General features: G+C 40.8%; 1 protein-coding gene across 3 annotated transcripts in view; it reads right to left on the bottom strand.

Moving 5' to 3' along the window:
- Window positions 1-13141, bottom strand: part of PAPOLA (poly(A) polymerase alpha) — a 54295-nt gene extending 41154 nt beyond the window's left edge. For all 3 annotated transcript variants that reach the window (XR_008201261.1, XM_052660046.1, XM_052660045.1), the window contains exon 1: window positions 12931-13141. Coding sequence is in view for 2 of the 3 variants with exons in the window: in XM_052660046.1 (XP_052516006.1) it covers window positions 12931-12938 (8 nt within the window). In the remaining variant the exon portion in view is untranslated. The remainder of the gene's footprint in view (window positions 1-12930) is intronic.
- Window positions 13142-13321: the final 180 nt, after the last annotated feature.

Raw genomic sequence — 13321 nt, 5'->3', positions numbered from 1 at the left:
GCAAGTAATAGTTCATTTGCACTCTTTTCCTTTCTGAAGGGGCTAAATTCATTACCAGTTGAGTTTGAGTATCACCAAAATATGGGTGCCCATTCTCTGTGGCATTAAGCTTTCTTGGCAGACTCATTTTTTTCTTTCTCAAATATTCAAGTTCTTCATTGTCACACAAAAAAAACAATGCTAGGAAAGTCCACTGTCTATTTCAACTATACTGCCAAAAATACTAGATAGAGGCTCAGATTTCTAAATTCACACCAAGCTCAAACTTCTAAATTCACACCAAGTTTGCTTACTTTAATTGGGGGGGGGGGGGGGAATGTTGATGTCTACATTAGTTTCCATATAAACATTCTGATGGGGAAACAAATCATACCCCAGCTATAAATGTTTATTCAAAATGTAGTCACATCACAGAAGATAAACCACATTTACCTGACTCATCTAATGCAAAAAAGAACATATATATCACCTCTCATATGTGTACTTATTTAATACAAGTTATATATAGAATATATACTAATTCAAGAACATGTATGAAAGAAATAAAAATAAATCACAACCAAACGAAAGCAAAGAAATAAATACATGTTCTGAAAGGTGTAAGACACCTATGCCTCCAATAAAAATGGCTTAAGCTTAGCCTAAGTAGGTAGACTAGGGATTCTAGGATGCCAGATGCTCTGAATGTCTGAAATGTAGAAACATTAGCTATGATTGAATGGCAGAAGTCAAATTTTTCCATTTAATTTTAATATTAGAAATTAAGGAGAGGGACAAAATTTAAGGATCTTTTTTGCTGTCTTGTTTCTAACAAAAATAATATACACATTCTAATAATGGGTGAAAAGTTCTCCTTTACAGAATTTCTCCTGGAACCATACACCAGACAGCTAGCTATCAATCCCAAGAATGCAAAGCTCTTCCTCAAATTCTTGAACATAGGAGCCACCTGTCCATGGTCCATCACTTTTAAGAGACATTTTTACCAAATGCACTTTTCTTCATACTTCACTATTAAAAAATAACAATAATAACTTCTACAATTATATAAAACAATAAGGAAAAAAATCCCATGGACTGTAGCCCACCAGGCTTCTCCAAGGAATTTTCTAGGCAAGAGTACTGGAGTGGGTTGCCATTTCCTTCTCCAGGGGATCTCCAGGGATCGAACCCGGGTCTCCCACATTGTAGGCAGATGCTTTACCGTCTGAGCCACCAGGGAATCCCAACTTCTACAATTATATAAAACAATAAGGAAAAAAACTAGATACAGAGCCAGAGTATTTGTGATCCATTAAAATTTCTTTCTGGCTTTCCATTTAAATATCAAGAATGCGTGTGCTTTTCCTGAATAACTGGTTCACTTTCATCTCATGAACATATTCGTGTCTACCTTTAGGCTACCGCCTGAATTCTTTTTTTTTTTTTTCCGCCTGAATTCTTACAGCAAAACTGATGGTCATCCTGCAAGTTCTCTGCAAAAATCCAAAAATCACTGTACTTCTGTAAGAACTATTTTAGTACCCTAATTTCTAGTTTTATACCTCTGCCCTGATCCATCCTCTTCATCCACCTTTAATGTAAACATCTTGCCAGCTTTCAAAATATGACTAAAGCCTTTTTAAATCTTAATCCTTTCTGGATCAGAGCAAGAGATGAATTGTGCCCTGCCCTTCAAAATTACAAAGGGCTCTCCCAGTGGCTTAGTGGTAAAGAATCTGCCTGCCAATGAAGAAGATGAGAGTTGGATCCCTGGATCGGGAAGATCCCCTGGAGAAGGAAATGGCAACCCACTCCAGTATTCTTGCTTAGAAGTCCCAAGGGCAAAGGAGCCATGGTGAGCTTGTCCACGGGGTTACAAGGAGTTGGACAGGACTGAGTGAGTGAGCTCACATGCACAAAATTACAAAGGGCAAGCCCAACACTCCTCCGGAGAAGGCAATAGCACCCCACTCCAGTACTCTTGCCTGGAAAATCCCATGGATGGAGGAGCCTGGTGGGCTGCAGTCCACGGGGTCGCTAACAGTCGGACACGACTGAGCGACTTCACTTTCATGCATTGGAGAAGGAAATGGTAACCCACTCCAGTGTCCTTTCCTGGAGAATCCCAGGGACGGGGAGCCTGGTGGGCTTCCATCTCTGGGGTCGCACAGAGTCGGACACAACTGAAGCGACTTCGCAGCAGCAGCAACACTCCTTCCCCCATTCTACTGTTTTGGAGGTCAGGAGGGAGGAAGTGAGCACAATACTAAATATTTTCAGAGTTCTCTCTTATACCATAGGGGCATTTTCTTTATAATATTTAAAATAATTTACACCAAGGCAAAGCTTGCACATAACACATGCCCACCTTTATTTTTTTCTTGTTTTTTAAACTTCAACAATATTTTATATAACAACTCGATTCCAATACTTGTTCTGCTCTTGGCATTCTTGGTCCCACTCCTTCTATTCCCTGAGTATGCCAGTCTGCCATCCACACTGCTACCAAACATTACCCTCCTAAAACAGGGCTTCCTTAAAAACCACATGACTTCTGGTATAAAGGCATTCAAAACTGGGTCCACAAAACCTGCTCTCAACCCAAAAGCAATCGGATAAAGAGAAAGCAGGCCTGATTTCACTTCTACTAGTTATGCTGCTCTGCTGTCACCTCTGCCATTAGCTGTGTCACTTTTATTAAGCTGTACCTCTACGGAGTCATTAAAGCTCTTCTCTGCTTTGGATGGCAAACTAAAAATTTAAATACTGTAACACATTCATGTCACAGAAGACCAGTTTCCAAACACAAAGATCCTTCCCTTCCCCATGCTAGGCTGTCTAGGATCTAAATCTAATTAGGGTACTTAGAAATGACAACATTTTTGTGAAACTGGAGTATGAATGTAGGCTGCTTATTTTGGCTAGAGATTTGTTTCAAAAGCTTAAGCATCCAGTTTAAACAATACTTGCACTCTGAAACATTAAGAACCACTCTACTGCCATAAATATAAAGCTAACTCAAATGCTGAAGTTCCTATGATTTGTAAACCAGTTAAGTGATTTCCCTGGTGGCTCAGACAGTAAAGCGTCTGCCTACCATGTCGGAGACCTGGGTTTGATCCCTGGGTTTGGAAGATCCTGTGGAGAAGGAAATGGCAACTCACTCCAGTACTCTTGCCTGGAAAATCTCATGGATGGAGGAGTGTGGTGGGCTACAGTCCTTGGGGCTGCGAAGAGTCAGACACGACTGAGCGACTTCACTTAAGTAGCCATACTTTCAAACAGTCAAAGGATGATCAGTCATGGATGTAGTATATTGATGACCACTTCAAGTAAGTGAGGAAAGGAAGGAACACTCCAATGAAAACCTGCATTAGTACTTGTTTTCACTAACTGAATGGAATCCAAGGAGGATTTTCACTTTTACAAAAATGGCAAAAACACTGCTCATTTGTTTTGCAAGCTGTTTCAGAGGGAGCCTGCACCCTGAGCGGCAAGAGTGGCACTACTACCAACCTCCTTTCCCAGAAAATGTGTGTGTTCACTATCAAACTGCCATAACTTTGAATGGTGTCTGTGAGCCACTATGCTTTATCTCAACTTATTCTGTGCATCTGTTAGCAAGATGCATGTAAGGTAGCTGCTTCTTCATTTTACGCCATTTTGGCTTACAAAAGGTTTCACAGGACCCCTCTACTTTCGGATACCGAGGGAAACCTGTATCCTTAATATGTTCTTATATCAACTTTTTAAAAAGTTTCATTGCAAATCAAGGAAGCACATTAAGACAATCATTTTTTTTCTGTCAGATTGGAGAAAAAGAGGGCTGATGTATATCTGGTAAAAATGAAAGACTTATAAACATCTAATATTAGCAATGGTATAAGAAAATGAGCACTCTTATCCATCACAAAGGAGGTGAACTTGGCACATAATTTTTAAAAGCAATCTGGAGTCATCAAATTTTTTTCTAAAGCTATGTCTAGCAATTTCACCTCTAGCAATCTATCTTACACAACTCACTAGGACACCAGGACTCAAACTGAAGGCCCTAAAATTGGCAGACTGATGCTCTTTAATTTACCTTTTTAATACATAAAATGTGTACACGAAAGCACAAATTTCTACTGCTCATTCCTATACAATGGATTTGAGAGAGACAGGCCAAATATGGGCCCAAAATCCTGTAGAGCAACAATGATCTTGAAATGGGCAGTGCCTATTCCAGCATTATCCTTTATAAAGGGACCATGCTTGGTATTTGTAAATAAATACCTCTCTTGACCCCACAGATTCTGGAATTTGACCTTTCTCGTAGGAATAGTACAAAAGATACCCAAGGCTGTTCCCTGGAACGTTGTTCACAGCGCACTACGAACTGGAAACCACCTAAATATCCATGAATATGATATAGGACTGACGCATTATGGTGCATTCTTACAACTTAAACCTACGCTACATAAAAAGAACGAGGTAGTCGCATGGATGATGCTCACCATGTTAGGTGTTGCAGAATGTAAGTATGATAATAGTATTTATTGAAACCTCAGGATATTCCAGTGTGGCAAGCACTTCACATTATTCCCAACTGTTCGAATGACTCTACTATTACCTGTCTCCATTTTACAGATGAAGAAACTAGACAGAGGAAAGTGAAAGTGAAGTCGCTCAGTCACGTCCGACTCTCTGCGACCCCATGGACTGTAGCTTACCAGGCTTCTCCGTCCATGGGATTCTCCAGGCAATACTGGAGTGGGTTACCATTTCCTTCTCCAGGGGATCTTCCCAACCCAGGGATCAAACCCGGCTCTCCCGCATTGGAGGCAGACGCTTTAACCTCTGAGCCACCAGGGAAGCCCAAAGAGAGGAAAGGCTGACCTAAATTCACTGGGTCAGGGTATGGCCTCAGGCATCTGACTGTAATAGTTAAGCCTCCAGACATCTTTCATAACATACAGTCTTGTATCTTCAAAAATCATTTGTGTGTTACATCCATCTTGCTGTTCAGTGGCTCAGTTGTGTCTGATGGACTGTGGCCTGCTAGGCAAGAATACTGGAGTGGGTTGTCATGCCCTTCTCCAGGGGATCTTCCCCATCCAGGGATCTAACCTGGGTCTCCTGCACTGCGGGCAGATTCCTTACCATCGGTACCACCTATGTCTATTATGTCTATACATGCATAGAAATGTAACAAGCAGAATTGACTGGTGGAATAATTTCATCTTATAACATTGTTTTGATTTGTTCAAGTATTTTTTTTAATTGATGAAATCATACAGAAGTTGAAAATCTAATTCTTACTATTCACCATTAAGTTTGTGATGGTAAAGAGGCTAAACCCCCCACCCCTGAAATCATTCCCCAACAGCAAGAGACACCAAATAACTGCTCAATTAAAATCAATAATTAGCATTTTGATTATTGGCTCTGTAGTTTATCCTATTCAAACAGTTAAAGAACTGAAATAAAAACTTTAAGGTGGCCTCTTCAGTGTAATGCTCTGTGATTAGAAAATTAAATACAAACCATGATTTACAGCTTTAGAGCACTGGCAAAGCATTCAAGGTTATCTATCAAACTTCATTAATCCAATTTTCCTAAAAGCACTTTTTCCTCATTTTTTCCAAAAAACTATATTACTAGGCTGAAACTTACTGAATTAGGATCCCAAATATGTATGAGAGACAATACTAAAATCAGGAATACAAAGATAGTCTCTATCCTCAGTGACAATCTCAAATTTGGTCAGAGATTCAGATCTTTAAACAAAAGATGGGTGCAAAATAAAAGCTTATAATAAACAGCACAGAAAGAATCAAGGCTCTGCCAAAGGAAAAGGATCAGGAGATGTGCGCTCTATAAACAACTTGGGAACAGAAGAGCAGTCTCAGCAGATGACACACTAACCGAAAGGACAACAAATCACCAACGGTGTTTTCGGAAATGGTTAATATTTAACGGCTTTCACCTCAATTTAAACAAAGCTCAAGCTACTGATGAATCCCTGCCTCCTCATATGGGACATTTGGAGACCTCATATGGGAACTGGAGACCCATCATATTAACAGGGCCAACTGCCTCAAAATGTAGATACTAGTCAACAGAAAACACTCATTTCTTGTTAGTTTTAGTCAGTAAAGTTAAAACTGAAAGCTTAGCTTACCTTCCTTGAAAGTAATCAGATAAATCATAATAACATGATATATATATATCTCTATATATAATCTTTAGGTATAAATTATATAATTTGCTGTTTAAAGGCCTTAACCGTAAACATAATGTGTCCACTCAAGCAGGATAAAAGGACACTGAACAAAATAAGAATATGCGATCTCTCTAAAATATCTGAATGTGCACTATTCTTAGCAGAAATAATACAATCTACTCTTTCACAAGTTTAAAATACATTTAAATTTTACTAGTAGCTTAACAGTCAAGCTTACAGTATTTGCTAAGACGTTATTCTAAATGGCTATATCACCTTCAGCCTGTGTAAGACGTACTAAATATAGTTAGAACCTAACTACAATCTTAAAATAGGTAGTCCAGGTGGCTCATCCAACCAATATTTAGTAAGCATCAGAGCACCTACAGATGAACCAATAGTTCACCCTCAGGGGGAACAAATTATGATGAATCCCAAGGTCAAACTTTGGAAATAAACGGCTGATTATACAGAGAAAAGTACTCATTACTCAACTGTAACAAAGGCCAGGTATTTTCCCCTCTTTCCTAAGGGCACTTCTAACTGTCACTTTGACGTCTAAAAGGGGCTAGAAGTAAGAACAACAAAAATGGCCAAATGACAGCATTTCTGCATCAGTATTTGTCATGCATAATTTGAAAATGAGGGAAATGTTAACTAGAGAATCTAAAAAAATTTTTAAGTGTATCAGAAAAAAATATTCAACAACATATTATATCATAGTATTATACACATTAACTCCAGGATATACAATTTAGATGCTAATAACCAAAATGACAGAAATACTATTCTTAAGTAAAACCTTAAGAACTACAAAGACTGTAAAATACAAGAATCTGGTTTCTGAAATATAGAGGGAATAGAAATTTGAGACAATTCTATAACAGAAGAGGAATAAAGATTATCTATTTTTAATTTCTACATTTTCTTCTTCCCCAAATTCTTAAGTTTTCAAATCAGAATGCTATAAAATTCTGCAAACCTGCAATCCAAAGATTAAACAAATATTTTTTGAGAACCCGATCTTGAAACTTAAGTATACTCAAGACACACCAACAGGCGCCAACTGAGTTGAGGTACACAGGAAATGCTACAGTACGAGGATGAGAATGAAACATGGAACCCAGAGTCGAATTTGGTTCCAATCTACAACTTAGTGGGCTTCCCTTGTGGCTCAGATGGTTAAGAATCCGCCTGCAATGCGGGAGACCTAGGTTTGATCCTGAATTGGAAGATCCCCTGGAGAAGGGAACAGCTACCCACGCCAATATTCTGGCCTGGAGAATTCAACGGACCATATAATCCATAGGGTCACAACCAGACATGACTGAGCAACTGTCACATTCATTCATTCATTCAAGAACGAATCTCCCCTGCAATGGGGCTGTTTCATGAGTCAGAAACTGAGACTGTACAGTCATTTAAAAGCTGCTGAAGAATCAGCACGATGAACATACCAAATAAAAGACAAGCCTCTTCCACCACCCAAAAGTGAAACATAGCTGGGACTCCAAATGGCCTCATTTTGCCTAAAGTGAGCTTCTATAAACTTGGCTACAAGCAACTGAAGGTGAAATTTAATTGTAATGTTAACTTGAAGTAGTTCAGCTGCCAAGAAATGGAATATTCTGATGAATCAAAACATTTTAAAAGATGTTTTCAAGCTAGAAGGCTTAAGGGAGTGGTGATGGGGGGCAGTCAGAGAGTAGAAAGTGAATAGGCTTATAAATTTACCCAGATCCAATACCTTCCCTCCCAATTTCTCCATCAAAATAGCATGAATTGAAAACATGTTTATGGTAAAATATCACATGGGCTTTCCCACGGCTCAGCGGTAAAGAATCCACCTGCAATGCAGGAGATGCAAGCTGGATTCTGGTGCAAGAAGATCCTCTGGAGACGGGAATGGCTACCCACTCCATTATTATTGCCTCGGAAATCCCATGGACAGAGGAGCATGACAGGCTGCAGTCCATGGGGTCATCAAGAGTCGACACAACCGACTGACTAAATAACAATCACATTTCAAAACCATAACCAGCATTATTAAGCAGCTCATTACAAAACCTCTAAATCTTAAAATCTGATAATCAAAAACTCTCAGACGTTACCCTTCTTACTTAATACACTGTTTTTCACTGACAACAAAAAACGTCTTTATATCAGGTGTGTCCATTCCTCCAGACAGTTCAAAACCCACCAGAGATGCTGCACTGACACCACCATTGCAAACAGCAGCCTGACAGCTGTCAGCTGTTACTATACATCAGCACTTCTCAAACTTTTGGGTCTTACGACTCTTTTACAAGTCATAAAGACTCAAATAAGCTCATGTTTATGTGGATTATGTCTATCACTGTTTACTGCATTAGAGATTCCAACGGATATTTTTTAAAATGCCAATTCATTTAAGTGACAAGAGATCTATCATATGCCAACATAAGTGATTTTTTTTAATAACTGTTTTCTAAAACAAAAGATTTAGTGAGAATAGCACTATTCTACATTTTTGCAAGTCTCTTTAATTCTGGTTTAATAAAAAACAGCTGGATTCTCATGTCTGCTTCTGCATGCAATCCTTTTTGATAAACTGTTTTGGTAGATGCACAGGAAGAAAACCTGGATTGACACCACTGTAAGTGGAAAGGAAGAGTATTTTAACAGTCTTTTCAAATAACTGTGGATATTCTTCTTTAATACTACACCAAAATGCCCCAAGTGGTAATTTCTTAAAGCCTAGTTACAATATGAAAGCAGAAACCACAGCAAAAAACCCTTTGTATTCTTGTATTAAAATCCATTGGTCCATCCTGCACTTACACCTGCCTTCCAAATGTTGACACATTTTAAAAACCACAGTATTTTTAAAGTGTTCATTAATATCACCATCAATCAAATCAGAAATATTTTTAATTATTGGGAGGCTGACAAGTTCACAATGGCAAAAACAAGCATTACAAAATTCTAAGTTTTGCTTGAAAGCTCAAATTTTATCACTGACTACATTGTCAGTTGTTTTCCTTAAAGACAGACTCCATTTTTCAAGCAAATGCTAAGTCATCAAGTATGAACATCATGGTTCATCACTTGTTCTTTCAGGTAAAAACAGAACTCCATAAGAAAAGCACTAGCTTAGCTCACAAATCAACCAGCTGAGCTCTTCACAAAACAACCATCCTTCTTTTAGCAGCTTAATGCGTACTCTCCATTTAATCACAACTTATCTATTTATTTATTTTTTTTAATCACAATTTATTTAAAAGACAAACTGAAGGGTCAAGAGTCTTAGTAAAATTAACATTTTTACTGCATCATCAAGGACTTTTTTTTCAAACTGTGTGTCTGTGTGCATGTGTGTAGTGAAATAACGACAACTAGAAGGATACAGCGCCTCTGCCTCAATTCTTCCTAAAGCACAAGCATCATCACCCATCACTTTTACAGCACTGGTGCAAATATCAACAGACTGAAAAAGATACAACATCTCAACACTGTGAATAGTTTAGATTTTATGTACTCTCGAAGGATCAAAGACCCCCGACGTCCAGACTTCCACAGGTCACAGTCTGAAAACCACTGCTACACAATATTACTTTCCACCAAACGGTCCCAGTTCTAGCTCTTATCGCTACATGAAACTACTCCAATTCCCCCCTTTTGGTGACAACTCCAAGTATCTGGAAGGAAAGCTATTGTCTCCAGCCAACTCTTGCTAAATATCTCTTCCAATAATACCCTACAAATGTGGCATGAATGTTAAATCATTGATAACGTTTATTCTCCTTGAAGTCTTTTCATTACCAGTGATAGCCAGAAGTGAGCTGAAAAATAAATAAAGATCTAACCAGCACAGAATAAGGCAGAAATTGGAATATAGTCCCCATACAGTATTATACTTTATATTAGTGCAGTGGCTCTCAACAAGATTTTGGTCCCCAGGGTACACCTGGCAACATTTGGACACATTTTTGGTTGTCATTACCAGAATATGGGGAGTGAGAATCCTGAAATCTAGAGGTCAGGGATGTTGTTAGACACCCTACAAAACACACGACAGAATTATTCGCCTAAAATATCAATACTACCAACATGAGAAATCCTGTATTAATAGGTCTGAAGACTATCAAAAATCTTGCAAACTTCATCACCATGGCTCTTAAACCATGTCAGCTTTTCAAAATTATATGTGCAATTAGATATGCTTTGGGACAATATATGGGAGACTTGTTCACAATGTTTTCTAATGATTTTCTAATGACTTAACTTCAATAATCTGTTTTGATTTTATCCATTCTGACAACTTATCTATGGTCTACACCTTAACCCCACCCCCTATACAATTTTAACAGCCATACTGAACATGTAACTGGAAGTCAAACACTAATACAGTTTGCAAATCACAATTCAAAACATGAAATAAAATTAATGACACCAAAACATGAAAAACAAAGTAAATTCATGGGGGGCAGGGAGCCTATTTAACTTGGCTGTCTTTGGCCTTTCCAGTTTATTTCAATCGGAGAAGGCAATGGCACTCCACTCCAATACTCTTGCCTGGAAAATCCCATGGACAAAGGAGCCTGGTAGGCTGCAGTCCATGGGGTCGCTAAGAGTCGGGCACGACTGAGCGATGTCACTTTCACTTTCATGCACTGGAGAAGGAAATGGCAACCCACTCCAGTGTTCTTGCCTGGAGAACCCCAGGGACGGTGGAGCCTGGTGGGCTGCCGTCTATGGGGTCCAACAGAGTCGGACACAACTGAAGCGACTTAGCAGTTTATTTCAAAAGGGCTACAGTACACTTAGGGTTAAAAATAAGAGGGAGAGCTAATGAATATCTGTCCACATTTCAAGAAACACACTAGAAAGGCAATACCCATGTGTGGGAATCTGCTGCCTTCACTGTGTCTCCCATTTTAAACATCTGAACTAACTTCCCAAAAAATCTGAAGTACTTAGGTCTTTAAAAGAAATGTATACTTCCCTTCCCCAATGTTGGGAAAAAGTAGGTATAAAAGAACTGTCAATTTCTAAAAGACATAAATTAAACCACTTTAAGAACACATTTCGTGTTCAATGTTTAATACTGACATGATAGATTATCAGAAAGAGAAGTCCTTTTTTAAAGACAGCAGTAAAATGTGAGCTAACACAGTCATGTGGCATTACTGCAAACATTAAGGTTGACTTTAATAGCTGCTGAATTGAAAAATGCCACAAAAATCCTAAGACTCGGTTCTCCTAGTAACCCTTTTTATCGTTCCATAAAAGGAAGAAATCAATTAACAGGGGCCTTGCAGATTACAAGACTTTAGGTCTATATATTTAATTAAAACAAATATTCTCATTACAGAAATAATACGCTGATAGGCCTCTTAACAAAATGACTGGAGTGGGTGAGGAGGAACGTGAAATTCCTTTCTAAAATATCGTGTAAAGTACGACAGGTGTGTTTAATGCCTGTTTCAAAGTTACAGCCTCACCTGAAAAGAGACACATATACGTACATAAATAAAACTGTAAAACTATAATCACATATACTTGCAGAAAAGTTAATTTTACTTAAAAAAAAACAAAAACAAAAAAACCTGAGGCGCTAAAGTAGGTGTCAGAAACTCTAAAATTTCTCTTCTACCCTGAAGCAAAACTTCAAGGGTCGATTACATGCTGGGGGGCTACAACGAAGAGAACGCCTCAGCCCTTCGTTTCTTACCCTTGAATCTTCAAAAATGGAAGAAATGCCGTCTCACTATTTAGGCCTCTGCACTGCTGTGTATATACGCAGGGAAAAAACGCTGTAATCTTTCTATCAACAATGAGTTCTCAAATTACATCCCAGTCCTTCAAATAGAAAAAGAAAACTAAAAAAGAAAAAACCCTCTACAAGGCAAAGAAAGTAAAAGATGTAGGCCTAGTGGGATTAAAAGCCGAAGACAAACTACAGTAAGAAAAAGTCTACCATCAGAAAAACAAAAAAAGTTATCACTGCAGACGGAGAGAGACGGAAGCAGGAAGAACTCCGGCGACCCTATCAAAACAAAACCGGGAGAGCAATACGTAACGCAAGGCCTTTCGATGAGGGCGCCCGGGAAAATGCCCCTTTTCCGGGGACTGGAAGACTGGAGGGGATTGGGGCGGGTGGAGGGAATAGAGGTTTCAAACAGCGGGGCTCGACGCTCAAAACTGGGTTTTGTTTTTTTTTTAAACTCGTGTTCATGCAAGCTGGGACGTGAAGTGGGTTAACACTGGCGCACGACGTGGGCCAACTTGGAAACGGTGAGGAGACGTAGGCCGGGAACAGAAGCAGCAGAATGAGCCCGCCAGGCGCCGGGGTGGGGGCGGGGGGCCAAGCCCGAACCCCGAGTGCAGACCCCGCGAGGAGCAGCAGGGCCTTCCGCCCGGGCCGCTGGCCACCGGGTTTTTTTTTTTTTTCTCGCCTCCTTTCTATTATCGGACCAAGCTCGAGCACTCCAGTTAAAGAGGTTCCTCCGGCCCTTTTCGGAAAGGGAAGGCCCCCGGCCGGACAGCCGCCAAAGCGAGGGAGTGGGGGGGTAGTGGGAAGCGGGAACGGAGCACAAGGGGGAAGTGAAGCGGCGAACGGGAGGGAGGAAACAGGAAGAGCCCCAGTCCTGCCGGCCGCCCCCGCGGGGCGAGGGCCCGGCTCCCGCGACCCCTCCCCCTCGCCCGACGCCCCCCGAAGGCCCCGTCGGCATGCGGGAGAAAACAGAATACAAATCACTTACAACGGCATCGTCTCCTGCGCCGGCACCGCCCAGTCACTTCCCCCCCGCAACCGCCGCCGCTGCCGCCCTGGGCATGATCCACTGAGGCGGGAGGGAGGGGGGCGGGGGCCTGCCTTAGCCCTGGGTCCTACCCCACTCCCGCACCCGCTCCCGCCGCTTTAAGCGCTTCTCCTCCTTCCCCTTCGTCCTAACATGGCGCCCGAGCGCTACCACAGCAACGTTCTAGAACCGGCGACGTCGCCACGCACGCCGGGCGCGCGCCTGCGCGCAGCAGCCGCACGGCGCCGCGAAGCCTCACGGGAAGGGTAGTTCAATAGCCTGCTTGCGCCCCAGCGACTTCCTGCTTGCGCCCCAGCGACTTCCTGCTTGCGCCCCAGCGACTTCCGGCTGG

This window comes from Budorcas taxicolor, chromosome 21 (genome assembly GCF_023091745.1).
Source record: "Budorcas taxicolor isolate Tak-1 chromosome 21, Takin1.1, whole genome shotgun sequence".
NCBI lineage: Eukaryota > Metazoa > Chordata > Mammalia > Artiodactyla > Bovidae > Budorcas > Budorcas taxicolor.
The sequence above is the reverse complement of the archived record's forward strand: the minus strand, read 5'-3'. Positions and strand labels throughout refer to the sequence as shown.